Source organism: Chelonoidis abingdonii, chromosome 13 (assembly GCF_003597395.2).
Source record: "Chelonoidis abingdonii isolate Lonesome George chromosome 13, CheloAbing_2.0, whole genome shotgun sequence".
In the NCBI taxonomy this organism is placed as follows: Eukaryota; Metazoa; Chordata; order Testudines; family Testudinidae; genus Chelonoidis; species Chelonoidis abingdonii.
Window position 1 is genome coordinate 26,013,160 of NC_133781.1, and position 21,514 is coordinate 26,034,673.

The 21,514-nt window shown below is 40.2% G+C and overlaps 1 protein-coding gene across 3 annotated transcripts in view; it reads left to right on the forward strand.

Moving 5' to 3' along the window:
* The window catches only part of CEP112 (centrosomal protein 112), a 285,142-nt gene that overhangs the window by 195,213 nt on the left and 68,415 nt on the right, over positions 1-21,514 (forward strand). For all 3 annotated transcript variants that reach the window (XM_032776336.2, XM_075071883.1, XM_075071884.1), the window contains one exon: positions 2,015-2,245. In XM_032776336.2, the coding sequence (XP_032632227.1) occupies positions 2,015-2,245 (231 nt within the window). The remainder of the gene's footprint in view (positions 1-2,014; positions 2,246-21,514) is intronic.

Below are 21,514 nucleotides of genomic sequence, written 5' to 3' on the forward strand. Positions count from 1 at the left end.
GCTTTGTAATTTCCATCCTCTGAATGCCAGAGCTGTGCGAAGCTTAAATCCTGGGCTGTAAGTACTGTGTTATTGAATCTGAGGACCTTTCTTTTGTAAAATTTTCAAATGGACCTAATAGGATTTAGGCTCCTAAGTCACTCTGCTACTTTTGAAAATGTTATCCCTTGCCTGAGACAAGTTCGATGAGTCTTGGCAGTTCATCAACCTCTGTCATCTGTTGTTGTGCGTTCTTTAAGTCTAACCAAGATTTGGAGATGCATGGGAATGAATTGGCTGGGAATGAATCTGGCCACGATGGAAGTGTTGCTGCTAGTTTTGGGAATTCACATAGAGAAAAGAGAGACTGTGCCTGCACCTTTATCAATGTAGTTCTGAGCCTTGAGGTTTTGTTAAATTCTTCATGGCTTCTTGGTATGTAAATAATGATGGTCCTGTGTTGTGTCTTCTTTTATTAGCAGTCAGCCAGTCATTTTTCCTCTCAGATGCAGACCTTGCCACAGTGACCCATGTCTTTGCCATCTACAGTCTGGATTACAATAATGCACTCTCTTTTATGTGGCCTTTTATGAACCCTTAGGTGCTTCATCTTGTTCAAAACACAGTGGCCTGTCTTCCAATTGAGGAAAGTCAATATGCTTAGCTACATTGTCTGCACTGTCTACCTGTTCATTTCAGGGTGTGGTTTTAGGCTACAAGTCTTACAAGGGCTAGAACGCTGTTGTTTAAGTGGCTACATTCCTTCAGGATAGTTGGGATCTGTTGGGTTGTCTTGCCTCTCAGTGCCTGGAAATCAGTGGCAGAGGTCTCATGGTTAATGCTCCTTTTTCAAACTTACTTTTCATCAGAACCCAAATTTACCAAGCTTCATATCATACACCAAAGCTGCTTTGGTCAGTCATAGAATATCAGGATTGGAAGGGACCTCAGGAGGTCATCTAGTCCAACCCCCTGCTCAAAGCAGGACCAATCCACAACTAAATCATCCCAGCCAGGGCTTTGTCAATCCTGACCTTAAAAACCTCTAAGGAAGGAATTTTTTCGTGATTTTGATAGCATTATTTTCTTTTTGATATCTACTTTTTTTGTTCTTCTCTTGGATTGGATGTCTGTAACTAGGGTGGTTTTATGAACAGTAGGACTGATATATTTAGTTTTGAGCTCAGTATTTTTCTATTAATTGTGCTGCCCTTGCTAACCTTTGTCATGAGCACTTTATCAGATCATAACTAAATCTAGAATAATATCCAGGGCCATCTTCCTCCAATTACCTTGCCAAAGACTTTAAGTTTCAATGTGATACAAGTTATTGTCATTGTTTAGATGCTCTGCCCTAGCCAGGAATATGGTTTACACTCAGTAACTATCAGTTATAAGTGATTTTCATTTATGGTGGGTGAAGCGCTGGTTGACCCAAATCCTGTTAATACAGAAAAATCTTTTTTTAACATACACTAAAAAAATTTGCCTTGGGCATCACATGTTTGTATCCTCTAGCTGCCTGACAGGTTCACAAACAGTGTTAGCTAGCTCTGGAGCTGCATCCTGTGTGTGTAGACTTTACTGAAGACGTGTCTTAAGAAGGGATTTTAATAAGAGAGTGGGGGCATGGCACACTGAGATTGAGAGGAAATAGTATAGGAAAAGATACAAAGCCAGGACTGGAAGAATGAACAAAATGAATGGTAAAGCTGATTCTTTGGTGGAGTGAAAGGGAGGGTGAGTGGATATTAAGTTTGGAACTCTACTTTGGCCCAAAAGCAGGCTTTTCTTGCTGGTTGCTGTGACATTGCTGATAGCCTCCATCCAAACTTTGGCCAGAAGGAAGCTTTTTCCATTTGTGTGTGAAGGCAAAGTCAGGGTAAAAGAGAGAGGGAGAATCCTAAAGTGCAGATGAATTCTGATGGGAGGGAAGAAAGGGAATTCTTCTAGCTTGTTCCCCATCCTAGATGATAGTCTGATCAGAGAAGTCATACAAAAAGTGTTCTTTTTTTTCTTTTTTTTTCAATTTAAGATTGTCCATGATATGGAGGCCCAAATCCACAAGCTGAGAGAAGAGCTTATTCAAGTAAATGCTCAGCGGAAGCAACAGTTGGTAGAGCTTAGCCTTCTGCGGGAAGAAGAAAAGCAGAGGGCTGCGCGGGATCACGAGACTACAGTGAATAAGCTTAAAGCAGAGTCGGAAAAGATGGCCTTAGACCTGAAAAGGGCACATGCTGCAGAGACAGAGATGACATTGGAAAAGGTAAGAAATCCATATGATGGAACTACACAAACCTGGTTAGGTCAGAGCAAATGAGGGACAATGAATCCGAAGTGACACACTCTGTAACAAATAATACAAATCAGTAACAGTTGTAAGATCACTTAAATAAAGGAAACTGCTACAGATCAGTTTATCGAATCATATGGCATTCAAGGCTGGAGGGGCTCAGAGTTTTGAGGTCCTTGAATGAAAGGCTTCTATGATAACAAAATGCAGATTTCATGATGATAATTACTATTGTTTTGACTAGCCTTCTTCCCCAGAAGAGTGCCACACGTTAACAGAAGTAGCAGTAGGATCAAAACACCAATCTAGTAGTTTAAGCAGGGGGAAATGGTAGACCAGAATAACAGCATGATTTGAAATGCAGCTTCAATCCAGGATGAAGTTTATCACTTTTTCTTGATTAGGACGGGGTTGACAAGGGAGATCCTACTTTATTAATCCATGTATTTTGCTCTGTCAAAAACAGTTTAAGGGGGAAAGTTCAGGATACAAGTATCTGGATATAAATTGCCTTCAGTATAAAAGGGAAAGCTTTTGTGTGCTTGTTTTTGTTTTAGTAAGTAAGGACTTAGAGATCAATTTTGTGGAGTGGGGAGGAGGGAAGGTTGGGAAGAGGGGTGTGAAATGATTTAAGTTTGGGGATTCATGTTTTAAAACACACGGGTGTTTTCTCCCACCTTATGTTTAACCAGTTCATTCACAGTATGACTCAGTGTATGTCTGTTTTTGGCTGAATGTTGACTCCTTTTTATGGGCTTCACTTTCACTCAGCAGTGAGTAGGTGTTTTTTATGCAAATCAGCAAGATTTGAAATACTTAAGGACAGGAACACAAAGAAATGAGCTCTGATAGAAGTGTGAAAACCTCACTGTTATGTGATATAGAGATAAAAAAGGGTAAATTATATGTTTTGATACTAATATTTTAGAAAACTGTGTATTCAAAAATCTCTGTACATTTTAAATAATGTCATGCTTATAAAAGATGGTATTTTGAATTTCCTCAATAACATTTTACAAATTCTTTTTAAAATTGCTATGTACGTTTCTCCATTTCCTGTCCTTTAGATGTATTTATGTGATCATTTACCAGTGTTGTCAGCTAACATCATCATCATTTCCCTTAGACTGTTGGCTCATTGGCACGAAAGAACTTTCATATACATATTTCAGCTTTTCTTGTATCCATTTACTCATCTGAGATTGGATCCAACCTTTATGTTCTGGGTGAAATTTAGGCCACGTCTACACTATGGGATAATATCGAATTAGCTAAAATCGGTTTCATAAAATTGATATTATAAAGTCGATTGTGCGCATCCACACTAGGTACGTTAATTCGATGGTGTGCGTCCATGGTCCAAGGCTAGCGTCGATTTCTGGAGCGGTGCACTGTGGGTAGCTGTTCCGTAGCTATCCCATAGTTCCCTCAGTCTCCCCCCTCTCCTTGGAATTCTGGGTTTTAGAGCCCAGGGCCTGATGGGGAAAATCATTTCGTGGGTGGTTCTGGTACAGCTCTCACCCCCCTTTGTGAAGCAGCAGACAACCGTTTCGCGCCTTTTTCCCTGGGTGAACTGAGCAAATGCCATAGCACAGCAAGCATGGACCCTGCTCAGATCAGTAACGCTATCGTGGACGTTGTAAACACCTCGCACATTCTCATGCTGTCTATGGTGAACCATGAACTGCAAAGGCAGGAGAGGAGGTGGCAGTACGGCAGCATGGCGACGAGAGCGATGAGGACATGGACGCTGAATTCTTCCTAACCGCGGGCCCCTGCGTTTTGGAGCTACTGCTGGTAATGGGGCAGGTTCTACCCATTGAACGCCGATTTTGGCACGGGAAACAAGCACAGACTAGTGGACCGCATAGTTTTGCAGGTGTGGGACGATTCGCAGTGGCTGCGAAACTTTCGCATGCGTAAGGGCACTTCTTTGAACTTTGTGACTTGCTTTCCCTGTCCTGAAACGCCATAATACTAAGATGAGAGCAGCCTCACAAGTGGAGAAGCGAGTGCAATAGCCCTCTGGAAGCTTGCAGCGGCAGACAGCTACCGGTCAGTGGGGAATCAATGTGGAGTGGGCAAATCTACTGTGGGGCTGCTGTGATGCAAGTAGCCAAAGCAATCGTTAAGCTGCTGCTACGAAAGGTTGTGACTCTGAGAAACGTGCAGGTCATAGTGGATGGCTTTGCTGCGCAATGGGATTCCCTAACTGTGGGGGGCCATAGATGGAACCCATATCCCTATCTTGGCCCCGGAGCACCAGGGCACCCAGTACATAAACCGCAAAGGGTACTTTTCAATGGTGCTGCAAGCACTGTGGATCACAAGGACGTTTCCAACCATCCACGTGGGATGGCCGGAAGGTTCATGACGCTCGCGTCTTCAAAAGCACAACTCTGTTTAAACGGCTGCAGCAAGGGAATTACTTCCCAGACCAGAAAATAACCGTTGGGATGTTGAGATGCCTGTAGTTATCCTGGGGGACCCAGCCTACCCCTTGATCCCATGGCTCATGAAACCATACACAGGCAGCCTGGACAGTGGTCAGGAGCTGTTTAACTACAGGCTGAGCAAGTTCAGGATGGTAGAATGTGCATTGGCCGTTTACAAGGGCGCTGGCGCACATTACTGACTCGCTCAGACCTCAGCCAAACCAATGTCCCTTTGTTATTGCTGCTTGCTGTGTGCTCACATCTCTGTGAGAGTAAGGGGGAGACTTTATGGTGGGTGGGAGGCTGAGGCAAATCACCTGGCCGCTGATTACCAGCAGCCAGAACACCAGGGCGATTAGAAGAGCACACTAGGAGGCGGTGTGCATCAGAGAAGCCTTGAAAACGAGTTCAGCACGGGCCAGGGTACGGTGTGACTGCTGTGTTTGTCCCTTGATGAACCCTCCCCCTTGATTGACTCATTCCCTGTAAGCAACCCACCCTTCCCCTTTGCTTATAGCTTGTGAAGGAAATAAAGTCAATATGGTTAAAAAATCATGTATTCTTTATTAAAAGTCATTCAGTGTCGTTTAAAATCATGTATTCTTTATAAAAGGCATTCCTGTAAGCAACCCACCCTCCCCTTTGGATGTATTCTTTATTAAAAGTAATTATAAAAGAGGCAGAGAATTATCAAGGTATCCCTGCCGCTGTGGTTTGGAGGAGGATAGGAGGGAAGGAAGGCCATTAAGCACATTTCAACGTAATGACACCCTTTTGGTGTGACTGTCCACAGGGGTGGAGAGGGTCGTGCCAGAAAGCCTTCCCCACATGTTTTCTTACACATAGGGCTGCAGCGGTCACTTCTGTGACCCCGCTGCTCTTCACTGAAGATACAAGCCATGCGTCAGAGGATTGTCAGTTTGATTCACGCAGCAGCTTCATTGCGTTTGCATCTCACTCACCGGCTTGAATCTTCCTGCCTTACACCTCTGATCTCCTGCCGCCACTTCTCATCGAGCGTCTCTCTATCTCTCCGTTCACTGCATCTTTCCTGTACTTTTGCCTATCACTTTGTTCTATACCAACTCAATTCTGTATGAGCTTCTTTTCACTGCGGGTTACTTCCATTTGATTCTGAGAACATTTCATCTCTGCGTTCTCGTTCCTTATCCTCTACCTTATCTGAGCTAGCCTTGGGGATGGGGTTAGGGAGGCCGGACACTGTGGGCCCGCTGCTGGGGAGGGAAAACAGGGGAGAGAGGTATGTAAAAGATAACTTTTTACCACAATTGCTCTACTCTTTTGCAGAGTGATAACACATCCACTTAAGCATGCACATGTGATTTCACATACAAGGTCTCATTTGCATCACGTTTAAATATTGAGTAGCCTGGCTTACTGGTGTTGCAGATCTTCACAGACGCAGGTCAGGCATTCAAATTCGTCTTCCACTGCGGTCCATGGTATAGCAGCTTATGTTTACTTCGTGGCAGCCTTCATATATTACACAGTGCGCTAACGATGCCTTGATTCCTGTAATGAGAACTCAATCCCCCCCTCCTCTTTCCACTCCTTGCCCCCACTGGCATGGCTGCTAAATCCATGTAAGATCACTGGAATCACCGCCTCCTTACTTTCCACCCCCCCAACCCGCATACATCCGCGGGCTGGTTAGCTGGGAAGATTCCTGCTCTCGTCCAAATGTACGCAGAAAAACTCAGCGCTATCACTTCAGTCAATAAGCCTATGAAGGCAATCAATCAAATTAAAACGCTTGTTTTAAACCATGTTTGATATTTACAAAGGTACACACCACATAGGGTCAGCTTCCATGGCTTCACTGTCTGGGCTAGTGTGCTTGGGTGGGAGCTGGTAGGGTAATCTGGTGGTCACATAAAAGCTCCTGGCTGTTGGGAGCTACGAGTGCTGTGTGCTACTAGCACAGCTCTTCGCTCCCGTGCATCTCATTCCCCTGTCCGCAAATCCATCATTTCATTATCTGATTTTTTTTTAAGTAAGATTGTTAGATAATAGCAACACACGACCTCTGGAATCCACGGCCAGGGTGGGGTACTAGTTGCGCAGCTCCCTAAAATTGCATGCAGCTCAGTAATAGAAGCAGCATGTTTTAAGCCCTGACCCAGACCTTTCCGTTTGCTTCTCTGGTTTCTGGTATGACTGTCTGAGCTCCTTAACTTACTACGCACTTGCACTGAGTCCTGCTAGTGGCCTTTTCCTGTCATAGACTTTAGAAATTCTTTCAAATATTTTTTCATTTTCCGTCTTGTCGACAGAGTTCTGTTAGCACTGAATTCCTCTCTCCATATAGCGATCAGTTATCGATGTAACTCTGTGTTCGGTCCATGTCTGGTGCTCTTTTTTCGATTCTCAGGAGATTCTGGTCATGTGGTTACCTGTGGTCTGATGAGTCTCTGCGTGGTCACCTGTGCTGTCAGAGCTCACGCTGGCCAACTGTGGGGAAATTGAGTTCAAAAGTTTTTCGCGGCTGTTCCTTGTTTACCTTGGCCTGTTGCTTCTGAGTTCTGATTGCTGTTCAGAGCGGTCAGTGGTGCACTGTGGGATACCTCCTGGAGGCCAATAACGTCAATTTCCGTCCACACTAACACTATTCCGAAGTAGTAATATCAATTTTAGGGTTACTCCTCTCGTTTTGTAGTAGTACAGAAATCAATTTAAAGAGCCCTTTAAATCGATTTAAAGAGCAGTGTAGTGTGGACGGGTGCAGCGTTAAATCGATTTAACGCTGTTTAAATCGATTTAACGGCGTAGTGTAGACCAGGCCCTAGACTGTTAATGGGAGTGGTTCAATTAGTTTGGTGCTGCAGAGACTAATCACAAGTCTTGTAGATATTCAGTTCACAGTACTGGTGACTGTACTGCCAAATTAAAGCAAAATCTTTAATATCTTTTGTCAGTATGTAGTCATAAGAACCAAGTCAGAAAATAGGATATTGCTAGATATTTTAGTATAGATAGCTGTAACATTGAAGGTTGAGATTTTCAAAAGAGAGAAGCTAGGTGACCAAGTTTCAATGGGATATGAGTGACTAGGTTCCTTAAGCTCCTTTGCACATCCCAGCCTAAATATAGAGCCTGATCCTGAAAACAGTTATGCATGTGAGTAACTTCATTCAGGTCCATTGCAGTCAATCTGACTATTCATATGTTTAAAGTTATTCATGTGCATGTTTGTAGGATTAGGTGTTCAATGCAGATAGAGTAATAACTATGGCTCTGTTCCTTCAAACACTTATGTACATACTTAACTTTTCTACTGTGAGTAATCTCACTGAAATGTCACTTATTTGTAGTAATATTGTTAAGCTTGTTGGTAAGAGTTTGCAAGATCAGAGTCTTATTCTGTATTGAGGTTTGTTTTTTTTCTTGTTTTAAAAATATCACCATTATTGGATTCTTATTTAGTAGGAATAAATTCTTAACTAGCCTGCTGCAGCTTTTAATGGCGTAATCAGCATATCGTTATCTAGAAAAGATCACCAAGACTTTAAAATCTATTTTATAATATTTTCAGTTCCTCAGAAAAGAAAATAATTGTCATCAAAGGACACGTTTAAACATCGTCCTAAACAAAAATGAAAACTACTTGATGTTTAAAATAGGCCATGTCTGTACATAAGCATACAGTTGTTTTAAATATTTTAACATGTATTAGTGTGGTAAATTCCACATTTGATTACAAAATGTTACGACTCAACAAAAAATAAGACTATGCATATACTGTTCGAATGGTCTTTGTGAAATTGACATTTCATTTACCTGCATCAGGTTCTTGGTCCATAATTTTAAACAGCATTCTGAGGATTATATTGGAAATCTGCCATCCTGAAGCCATTAAATGGCTATGATCAACAATTCAGAATCTTTTTTGAATTTAAGGAAAGCTCCACTTGGCATAATTATTTAAAGCCAAGGTCACAGAAAGTATTTAAACCTTTGAAATTCATAATTAAAGGATTAATATTAACTCATGAAGACATTGTCATTTTTGCTTAAAAATGAAATTTGAATCTCAATTATTTTCTTTCTTTGATCTTTTTTTTACATTAATAGTACAGCAAAAGAAAAAAAGTTAACTTCTTTACATTCCTAAATTAAAGTTACAAATAATCCTTAAACACTTCAGAGAAAAATATTCTTAATAGTCTTGAATCACCATTACTGTCAAAAATATTCTTTTTAAACTTTCAGTTGAATTTTTTTCATTTTCCAAATGAAATTATATGAAAACATTTCTAATTTTAATTTACATTAGATGTCATTACATTTTAAGGGAATATGTTTATCATTTAGCCTATTTCTTCATTTCTAATTTATGATTGTGAGATAATGTGCTGAGGGAAAAAATATTATTTTATGAGGAAAAGGAGTTTTACATATTCCTGTGCAAGCAATCATGAGCTACCTTTACTCATTCCTGTCCTATTTCACCTCTTTGTACAGCCCAAGCTCAGGGCTCTGCAAAGAGGCCACCCAGGTCCCAAAGGAGTTTGGAGGAGACCTCCATTTTCAGCTGAAAAATGAAAATGCTAGTGTTTACCAAACTGAAAGGAAATTCAGACACAATTGAAGTCAAGGGAGGGTTTGGGATTGGAGATTTTTTTATATAAAAGAAAAGAAAAACAATTTTAATAATAGCCCACATGCTGCTTCTCTTAAAAAGTAACTTTCCTTCTGAGGTTTTGAATTTTTTAGCAAATCTTGTTACCTTTAAGTTGTTATGAAAGAAATGAAAGGAAAGTTTTGTTTGTTTTTGTTCATGTTTTGTCTTCTAAGGTTTATGTTCTTCTGTTTACTTGATTATATATGGTGCCAGGAACTGCTAGCTGAACCTCAGAAGTTTTCGTGGGTCTGGTCTTGGTTTGGAAAAGATCATATGAACATCAAACTTTCAGAGGCTCATTCCTTTCCCAGGTGAAGGGATTCATTCCCGTGTGGCCTTATATTCTGTGCAATATTGATTTCTCTGTGTGTTGGTTTCAGGGGTTTATGGATTGGCATTCCCCTGATCAGGATCACATTAGGAAAAGTTTTCTAAAATGTCAGTGAAGACCTGAAAGAAGAAAGAGAATTTATAGAGGCATGTCAGTCACATACTTCTGCTTTCTCAATAACACTGATGCAGAATGGGAAAAAAAGTCTAAGAGAATAAGCTTTATTGATAGTGCCCTGCTCATGAGTATGAACAGATGTGATCTCTTGTAATGAAACATGTGGGATTAATTTGATGTTGCTTGCTACCAGCAAGATTTTCATGTAGAAGAGATCTTACTTTCTTATTCTTCAGGCTTCTCTTATGGATGGATGATTAATTGATACTTAAGGTCCATTGAACTTTTTATTGTGAATTGCCAGGCTGGGAATTAATGAAATGTTACTGTTCAAACCAGACATGGCTGGTAAACTTAAACAAACAGGGGATTTTGCCAGTTCCTTTGTATTGATTAAATGGGGGTGATGATGGCACTTTATTAGCATAGAGCAGAGCTAAATACAGATTATATTAGTTTGTAAATGGCAGGCCCTTATATGTAATTCTGATTTTTTGTTTTTTAATGATACTCTTTATAATGAGGTAAACATGTTTTAGTTTGTTGGGGCTGTATATATTTTGGTATTTCTATTATTTAGAGTCACATACTGTCTCATCTTACCTTCTGAGATAAAGAAAATTAATATTTTAATTTCATTATATTTTGGTAGTATTTAATGCATGATTAGAGTATTTAGCCACTGATGCCTATAAGGCTGCTCTGGAATAGTATGTAAGTGAAATTTTAAAAGTGTGAAGCTGACAGTAACTATCTGTTTATAATTATTTCATCTTAAAATTTAGATTAATCAATAGGAAGGATAAAATATTGTGCTTCCTGGAAAAAGTCCTTATCGGGCAGCCAGATGAAACTGTGTAATCCACATTGTAAAGAAAAGAAACAAGTCACCTGTTATGGAACAAAAAAAAAAAAAAAATCCATAATTTTCCACTGACCTTACTCTGTAGCTGGCATTATTTTCATGTAACCCCGCTGTGAGGTGTTTTTCTGAAATGTGAGCTATTAGAGATGTAAATGTTTTGGAACTGGCTTACCATTTCTGTCCCAGACAAATCACAGCTCTGGTTGACATCTCCATGCCTGTTCTCTTTGGGGGAAATTCTGCTCTATGCACTATTGAAAGTACTGAATAGGGTGCTTTCCATCGCCTGGGATTTCCAGAAGGAATTCTGTCTGAACCAGCCAGAATTCCTCTGAATGTGTCTGCTGCAGCAATCCTGAAGAAGGTGCAGCATCCTCCATCTGTGCTCCTGGCTAGTTCTATTGATGACTGTGAAGGAATGGGGGTGATAGCCTGGCTTTTAGTTTGCCCTGCCTTCCCCCTTTCGGGCAAGTGACCACAGTGTGCGAGGAGGGAGCAAGGTGCTCTTTGAGTCTGTAAAACCCCACAACAGTAAGAGGAGAAGGAGTAGCAACTTGTATCCCCTCTGCTTGCGCACACTTGTGGAGTTGCTGGTCAGAATCTGGCCCTTTCTGAGGCTCTTTTGTTATACTTATTCTTGCCTGAAGATGTTCTAAAATATTTTGATTATGTAATTTACTTTTATTCTATTAAATTGGAATGAGATTTTTAATACCTTTTTATGCTCTTGCTAATTTGGGACTTGATCCTGTGCACCCTAACTCATGCAGGTAGTAATATTGAAGACAATGGTGTAAAAATAGATTTACATAAGAACATAAGAATGGCCACAGTGGGTCAGACAAAAGGTCCATCAAGCCCAGTATCCTATCTTCTGACAGTGGCCAATGGCAGGTACCCCAAAGGGAATGAACAGACAGGTTATCATCAAGTGATCCATGCCCTGTCACCCAATCCCAGCTTCTGGCAGACAGAGGCTACAGACACCATTCCTGCCCATCCTGGCTAATAGCCATTGATGGACCTATCCTCTATGAATCTATCTAGCTCCCTTTTGAACCCCGTTATAATATTGGCCTTCACAACACCCTCTGGCAAGGAGTTCCAGAGGTTGACAGTGTGTTGCATGAAAACGCAGGCTTGAGCACTTAGTTATAGGGGCCTTTTCCCCATGAGATTCTAAAAGCCCTGTTCACTGCAGGGATTAAACTGCGGTTGATCATTGCAGAGGTGCACAAGTTAAGGGGAGGACACATGAGCTTCTGCTCTGCTGGTCTTGTCCCCTCCCCTCTGTGTGAGTGGGAGCAGTCATGAGTTCAGTCCCTCACTATCCTGAGAGCATGAGTGTAACCACTGAAAAAGGACCAGGAGGAGGTTCATACTGTTCCTTCCTAAAGGGGGACTGAAGCAGGTGAGCTTCCCAGTAGCTTCTGTTGGGGCAGCTCTAACACAGCCCTTTGCATAATAGGCACAATCTAGCCATATACATAATGGATTACTGAAATGCAGCCACCTCTGGGGTGAAAGGTGGCAGCCATTTATCAGTGCTCAACACCACCATAATAGTTCAGGACAGAAAGTGTTACTGCAGTTAGACTCCGACTAGCCATGTTACACATAAATCGGTCTAAGACATTAGCATGGAGAGTTGAAATTGTTTGTCATGTCCTTGTGTCTTCATTTATTTTCATGACATCCATTGTTACACTCAAACATAACACAACCTGAAAGATTACCAAAATTTCTGTAATCAAAAGTAATAAAAGATTATTTCTGGGAAGTGGACCATTTTAATTGCACTGATTTGATTAAAAAATGAAACAACCCCTCCGCCCAGCAAACACAGTTTTAAGGTACAGATTTTATTTGCTTCCTCTTTAACATATTTTATATGTCAGTTGATTATATTATTATAGTATATGATGACTGTTTTGCATTGTAAGTTACACCCATGTATGAAAGACATTAGACATAGGGTGTTTGAAAAATAAATACATTAGAGATGCTTACTACCGTTGTGTGGGCTGCACTAATGACTAATTTCAACAATAGGGTGACAGATGTTATAGGTTGTATCAACAGCACTTATGGCATAAACACTAGTCAGCCAGGTGTAACATACTATACAAAGCTTGTGTATATTTTCAGGTTTGCCAGAAATTATTAAAAGAAAGAGGAGAGCTGCATTTCTAAGTGCGTGCAGATGTGAATTTTGGCTAACATAGCTGTTTGTAACATTCATCTGTGATATTTTCTTGGCAAAGAAAATGAGTATTCAGAAAGCATGACCCTAACAGACCAGTAGACATGCTAACAATACTCTAAGGAAGCAACCTTGGAACACTGAACCTAACTCATAAAACAGTTATATCTTTGATACATATAAAAATACATACAGTGTGGAGCTGAAGTGTTTTTTTTCCCTGTATTTGAATAATTTCCATCTTGAGCTTTTTGTTGACTGCATTCCTGGAGTCTAATAGACATTTTGGTTCCTTTTATCAAGTGTTTGTTCAGATTTAAGGACTGTCTGTCTATTCTTTCTCACTGCTACTTTCATTCCAGAGAGGAAGTATGTTTCTCTATGTACACACCGGTTTAACACATATGATAGTTAAAATTATAAGATGAAGTTAGGGCCACAAAGAGAAAGAATAGTCCAGTAGTTAAGGTGCTAGCCTGGGACTCTGAAGAAAGTGAAAATCAATGCAACTTAGGCACCTAAGAGCCTAATTCACTTTTGAAAATGGGGGATAGGTGTCTAAGTCACTTAGACCTGGCAATGGTGAGCAGAGCAATGCCTAAATACCTTTTAAAATGTGGGCTTCTGTGTCTCAGTTCTTCATCTGTAAAAAGGGATAAGAGCACATCCCTACCTTGGAGAGTAAATAAACATAGTGAGGCATTCAGATACTACGCTGCTGGGGGCAATTTTGAATACTTAAGTAAATAGATTTCACTGATGACAGATGGTTTGTTATATGTATCTTGAGGATCTGATGAAATATGTATCCTTTTTCACAGTTATTTTTCGTTTACTTGATGGATATCATGAGGTTTAGTCAGGAACATGTATCTTCATTAAAATCAGACATAAATTATCACTTTTCCCTCATGGATGCTTGCTTTACAGTAGTCTTTTAGAAAAGCACAGGGAAACGGAGACATGTTTTGCTTGGTTCTCACGCATAAGCTATACTTTCAATACAATTATGAAACAGTTCGGTTTGTGGAGCTGGGCACATGAGCTGGCAGGTAATTCAGCCAAAGCTGCACAATTCAGTTTTATTGATTTAAATGATGTAACAGTTGCTTGGAATTTTTTTTCTTTTTTATGCTTATAAAGTCCTGTATTTTATAGTTATTACAATCATGAAATATACCTCCAACAGGATTCACTCTATAAACTGTGTTAAGATAAGGCTGTAGGCACATAGTGTTCTGAGTTCATATTATCTTTCAAGAATGGTAGCATTTAAATAAAAGTTAGATACCCAGGAAATTCAGAGGTAAGGTTAAGCTTACGAGAAACACAAACATTTGAACGTATGTAAATTCATCTAAGATACCAAACTTACTTAACTCTGTCCCTAGGGATGGTCATTTCCTAACTTCTCTTTTTGTGTTTTTATAATTCTTTTGTAACATGCTGTTTTTGTAAAAAGGACTTTTTCTAAGAACTTTGAGGTGTACAGTGTGCTGCTTACATTTTGAACAACTTCTGTTCCTGTGCAGTTTTATTTGCAGGTGGAGTTTTAGAAATGTGCACCACAGATAAATGGCTTCATCTCTCTATTTGTTAATTTGTTAGCTCAGTATTTAATGACACTTGGATCATTGGGTTCTCAGGTTCAGTTGTAAAGCCCAGTCCAGTGGGGTACTGAATATTTTCATCATCTTACAGGATTGTCTCCTTTGTATGGAAAGAGAAATCCTTGCCATGGAATATGATTTATCTAATAAGGAATTTGTACATCCGTGTTTTCCTGTGGAGTGTATCTGACCATAAAAAAGGCCATAGTTGGTATAAACATTGTGATTAAAGTATGCCTTTGTGGTCAATGATAAAATGAAACTGTATACAGTAGATAGTGTGCACTGCCTTTCTGATTTCTTCAGGGTATTGCTAATGGGATGGATTTAAGATAGTTTTGGAAATTTAATTGAATTTCCATACTATCAAATGTTTGGGGTTTTTGTACGTTTAAACTTAGATACTCAGGAAATTTAGAATATTTTTAAGCACTAATCTTTTAAGGTAATATGCATTCAAAACAGATATGTAATTTCAACTGTGACAAAGTCCCTCCTCTACCTTGGTGGGTCCTGTGATTACTGGCAGATTTGCTCACCTCAGTGATCTTCCCCACAGTCTGGGTCAGCTTCTCCTTTGTCTGATCAGGAGTTGGGAGGTTTGGGGGGAACCCAGGCTCACCCTCTACTCCAGGTTCCAGCCCAGGGTCCTGTGGATTGCAGCTATCTATAGTGCCTCCTGTAACAGCTGCTACAGCACACTCTGGCTATTCCCATGAGCCTCCTCCAAACACTTCTTTAATCCTCAGCCAAGACCTTCCTCCTGCTGTCTCAATGTGTATCTCTAGCTCCAGCAGCACTCTCTCCTCTAGCTTTCTTCGGCCTTGCTCTCAGTCCTCACACACTTCGTCTCCTCGGCTCGCCCCTTTCGCCTGATTTGGAGTGAGCTCCTTTAACCGTTGCCTGATTCGCTCCTTGATGGCTGCACGTGTTCTAATCAGCCTGTCTGCATTAATTGTGTCTAGGTCCTGATGAACCTAGTGCACCCTGCTCTGCACTCAGGAAGAAAATCTCATGCAGTGAACCATATATGCCCTCTACCAGACTCCTGTACCCCACTGGTCTGGGTCTGTCACACAACCTTAACAAAAGTTTTTGCGTTGGAATTTTCTTTCCTTTTAGTTGCCTTAAGGTCTAATGGAGACAAATTCTGCTCTTGCAGACCCTAGGAGTTCCACAAGAGGGAACCCTGGTCCAGCAGACCACTTCAATGGTTCACTGAAGAGGGAATGCCACCTTGGTTTGCTGGCCATGAAATCTTCTAATGGCCACTGGACTGGTCTCTCCTAAAATTTGCAGGATAGAAAAAAAAATGTATCAGCACAGTAGTTTGGGGTCAGCAGAACCAGATGGAAAAACCCTCCTTCCTCCTGCTGCTATCCCCTAGTCCCAATTGAGCAAGTCCTGGGCAGTGAAAACCCCCAACCCTGCCCCTTTTACTGCATCCTGCTTCCTCCTCTGCTTCTCAGTTGACCTCCCACTGCTCCTGCAAGATATCACAGGAAATGTATGATTCGCTGCCCTACTCCTGCTGCCCTCCTGCTGCTGCTCCCTAATTTGGGGTGAGAAGTTCCTCTATATGCCCCTCCCGTATAGTGCTCAACATCTCAGCATCGACCCTTTCTCCAGACTCCAGTCCTGAGACTCAGGCTTCTGGATACCACAGCTTTCCAGCTCCATCCAAGTTGCTTTCCCCAGAGGACCTTTTCATCCCAGAGGAAGTGACTTTTCCCCTGTGACCGACCTGTGTGAAAACCCCTTCCCTGGTACAGCTCAGACACCTTGCAACCAGAGTCCTCCAGGACTGAACCCCGACTGGACCTCTGGCATCTATCCTATAACTGATGTTCCCCCTTTCAGCCCAGGACTCTGAGATTTTGGGCAGGGCTCTTTCTTGGCCCCATAGTATCATACCCCACTGAGCCAATATTCTGAAGAGGATCTTCTAGACCCCACCAGATTCCCTATATCCAGAAGTTATGCGTATCCATGGGGACCCCTCTCCATCTGCTTATTGGCATCCCTGGGGTCACCTTGGTGAACAATTTTGTAGTGTACCAGCCAGAAAGAGACCACAATACCCATCAGTACTGCATCTCTCATAGACATCTCCTGGCCAACCTGATGATGGTCCTCCAGTACCTTATGCCCCTTCAGCATTGGGAGGCACTGGAGAACAGCAGTATAAGCATTTGCTGTCATCGGTTGCTTTAGCATTAACTTCTTGACTTTCTGCTATAGATTTTTTTTCTCTTTGGTGTTTACTCCTCCCTGTCAAATATTCATGTCATTGGCATCTCTTCCGTAACTTCTTAATGAATCACAATACCTCTCTGTTTTGGTGTGATTCATAATTATTAGGCAAAAATAAAGATGAGATTTTACTCTGGGCAAACTTCAAAGGATCCATAAGCCACTAAAAAATTCCCTAACTTCCTCTCTGAGCCATATTATTATCTGGACACGTCTAAAATCTGCAGTGACTGTGTAAGTCCCACCATGGGCTTTTCCTTTTTAGCATAGTGAGACTATGGTCCTGCAGCCATTAACCTCTGCCAGGCTTGTCTTTGGTTGGCTCTTTCATCTCCTTTGGTAGCCATTGTCTGATATTTTCCAGCAGTCCCTCATCTAGGAATGAGCAATCTAACATGGATTTTTCATCTTCTCCAGCACTCTAGCACAACTTTGAGTCTTCTAAGGAGGAATGCTTGGAGCTGCCTAAGAGCCAGTTCATTGCCGCAATTATGTATGAATAAGAGAATGAACAGGTACATCTTCAGATAATCCCTACATGTCCAGCATTCCTTCTCCATAGATGAATTTAGCCTCCAAGAATAAGGATACTTAGATGCAATTTCTTGGAGGAGAAAAATAGGTGTGCTTTCTAATGAGTGGAGCTCCCCAAATATTTTACCTGAACACCCCTACCCTACCAGTCCCTGTTCTTCAGAGACTGCGTGCTGGACAGGAACTGATTGAGGATGGGGCGCTGTACCTCCACCAGGTGGTGCTAGTATTGGTGCATATGCTGATTTTATCTTGGGGTAACTGCTTTTAACAGCTCTTATTTAGCATAGATCTGCGTCGGCAATATAGTCATAGACTGCTACTGTTAAGTAACCTAGGTATTTTTCTGCTGCTTTTTATCTATCATTGGCATAATTTATATTTACATAGTTCCTTTAAAACCTTTTAGCAAAAAGATTGTTAGAAATGGATATACGTCGTTTGATATTATGTGATAGAACGTGTTAAAGTATTAGTGAAAATAGGGTTTATACCCCTCCTACCTTCCCATTTCTTTTACCATTTGCTCTCAGGGAGGGGCATTTCCAAGAAACCAAATCAGAGCAGTGTGGCTTCGGCAGAGACTAGAGATGGCATCGTCTACAGTGAGTGTAAGATCAGTAGACTTATATAAGGAATTTTATAAATGAAACACTGGTGACCATAATGAAGATGTAGTGTGAATCTCTCTTGATATGAGTAACCAAATTAACCACTCATTGCACTGACACCCTGATTTTCCTCTTGGGCGGCAAAGACATCAGTTGTATAACATGAAGATATATATTCCCTCTCTATACAGTGAAGTATTAAAGTGGTTCTGCATTGTATAGATGCTGTTGCCTGCGTCTGCTCATATGGAATTTAAAGATTCTAGAACTCTTACCAAAAGAATAACGCTATTGTTTTGTTGTTCTGTACCATATAATATCTCTTGAATACATCACTTTTTTTTGTCTGCCTTACTGTTCCTGAGCAATAACTTCCTTGTTTTAGTTGTGTTGCACAATCCATGTATGTTTACTTATATATGGCCTTGGAGCGATTCCAACATACTAGCATAGTGATTCATGAATTAACACATTTATACTACCAAAAGTGAGCATGAAGCTATGGCTTTGATGGGAAAGTGTCTTTCCAAAGTTTAAAAGACCTAGGGAAAAAAAGTTTAATTTAAAAATGAAATTACATCATCCCATAGGAAAGCTATTTGGAAAAGTCTTCAATCTGCACCAAACTTCAAAAATAATATTAGAATAATCTCTCCGTGGTACTTTACTCAAGTGAGACTAAACAACATTTATGGCGCTATCCCAAGGACTTACTGGAGATATTTCAGAGCAGTAGTCTCGTTTGTTCATACATAGTGGGATTGTGCTTTCAATACCTTCTCTTTAAAAAAAAAAAAAAAAAAAATCCTTTTTTGCCCGTACTTCATGCTGCCACATGGATTTAAAACTGGCTGGAGAGCTACTAACAAAGAGTAATGAGATAAATGTCATTGTAATAATGTATATGGAGTTGTCTGCTAGGGTACTGTGCTGATCAGTGTTAGGGCTAGTTTTATTTAACATTGTCATTACTGATGTAGGTAGGAGGACAAACATCACTTTAATTAAATTCACAAATAATACCATAGCACTGAAAATTACATTGATGTTCTGGGACTTAGTTATATCTGTCTGGACAATTGTCAAAAAAGTGCTACTAAATGGAGGAACCATTGACAGTTATAAAGTTTCATTTCCATCGACGTAAAGCATTCACTTGTTTAGGGTAATACAAGGAGGTGTAATTAACAATAATGGGAATGAGCAAATAATATTCTAATTAATTTCAGTGGATGTTTCCTGTGTGTGGCGCGTACAAGGAGAGGCTCTCTTTACTTATTTTTAAAATGCACACACAAGAATTTGTTCAAGAAGTTGACCCGTTAAACCACCCACAGTTATGATATCCATGTGAGAAGAGTTGTGCGAAAAACTAGCATTATGGTGCTAAGTTTTCGGAAGGGTGATTTAAAAAAATTAAAAGGAAGCCAAATAGTACCTAAAAGAAATGAAATAATTAGAACAAGAATGGAACTACTTAAGCTACTATACCGGCATCTCAAGAGACATATCTACCCCTAAGGAAAAAAGGGAGAAGCAAGAAAAAGAACAGTAAGACTAAATGACGAAGTATGAGAGAATATTTAAGCCAAAAAGATACACTTCAAGAAGTCCTGTGCCGGTATGTCTACATTATGGACCTTACGGTGGCACAGCTGTGCCACTACAACTGCACTCCTGTAAGGTCTACCGTGTAGCTGCTCTTTGCTGGCAGGAGAGGCTCTCCTGCTGACACAGCACTGTCTGCACCAGCACTTTTGCCAGTGAAACTAATGTCAATTAGGGGCTTGTTTTTTTACACCCCTGACCAACAAAATTGCACTGACGAAAGTGATAGTGTAGACAAAACCTAAAACTCACTTGCAGAGCAACAAATTATAATTAAGTCTAAGCAAGTGTTAGGGGAATTTAACTTGCACTACCTTATGCTTCACTTCCGAACGTAGCCTTATGACTTTATCATAGGACCTTTCTCTCAACATGTTTAAATATACTCCATCTCATATTACTCAACTTTTTTGGTTTGCGAGGAGAGGGGGTTGTTAACAGGTAGCAACCTGATCTAAAGTTGTTGGTTTGTTAATATTAAGATAATGAAACACATTCTTCCCAGTTCTTTGCATTATCATTACACACTTCCTGTGGTGCCCTTTCTGGAAATCTAGTCTGAAATTTCAAAACTTCATCTTTTACATATATCGATAAGCACTTCAGTTCAGAAAATGTTAGGGCTGATCTCTGAATCTTGACCTTTCTAATCACAAACTACACTGCTGATTTTCAATTAATAATTTCATATTGCAGAATTACTATTTATTCCTACTTTTTCCAGTGTCGTCTTCCTTTCCTACTTAACCAGTATCTCTAATACACTAATTTTACCTGGCATTCCATGACTACTTGGCTTCCTTTAGAGTCTTTTATCAAGGACTTTATCAAAGTCTTTTAAAAGGTCCAAATAAATTATTTCTGTAACTTCTCCTTTATTCACTGTTTTGTTGTCTCCTTCAAAGAAGTCTGAGAGTTTGGAGAGGTGCAGTTTTCATCTACAGAAGCTGTGGTGATTTTGACCCTGTCTTACCATTCTTCTCTATTTATAATTTATAATTTCAGGTAATTTGCCTGGTTTACTGGTTTGTAATTCCCAGGATCACTCTAGTTCTTTTTATAAAGATAAGGACAATGTTGGCTACTCTCCAGTGTAGTAGCTGATTGAGATGCAAGATTACATATTTTTTTTTTAGCAGCTCAACCAGTTCATTCTTAAATTCCTTCAAAATTGTTGAATGACTACCAACTGGTGGTAGTGTAATTTACAGGACCCCATGCTTGTATGGAGCCACATAGATTTCAGTATGTTCATTTGCATGATTTGATCTGATGATAAATTATCATTTAGCTTAAACATCTTTTCTTTTGACATCTCACCATCTGACAATCCCTCATCTTTATTACATGGAATAAATAAGTCTGCGTAGATATCTCCCCAACATCCTCTACGATAAACACACAGGGTAGATGAAGTAATATTGTTTATTGGACCAACGTCTGTTTGTGAAAGAGAGACACTTTCAAGCTTCTTCAGGTCCTTTCAGCAGCAGACATTGGTCCAATAAAATATATTACTTAACCCACCTTGTCTCTCTAATATCCTGGGATCAACATGCCTGCAAGAAAACTGCAATGAACACACAAGTCATTTAGCTTCTCTGCAATCTCTCTGTTCTCCTTGAGTGCTGCCTTTACTCCATAGAGTAATGCAGCAGGCACACTACTCTTTTAGGCTTTCTGCTTTTGATATTTAACAAATGACTCTGCATTTCATTATATGGAATTTGTACAATATGTTCTTGCTTTGTAAATATTCATTTGGATATCTAAATTATTCACTGTGGTTTTCTTTTTAATATAGTTTTCTGTTTAATAGTGCGCACTAATGCAAAGCATCTGTTTGCCCCATACATTCATACTTGTGTAGCATGTGTATGCATGTCTCCACTGTCATTGATATCCTTCATTTCTTCGGAATTAACTTGAGAAATTTTGCAGTTTTTGTTTTTCGAAGTGGGAGGATGGGAAGTGGATGGTTGGGAAATAGGGAGTGGGTAAAATGATGTTATTAGCCCTACATAGTCTTTAAT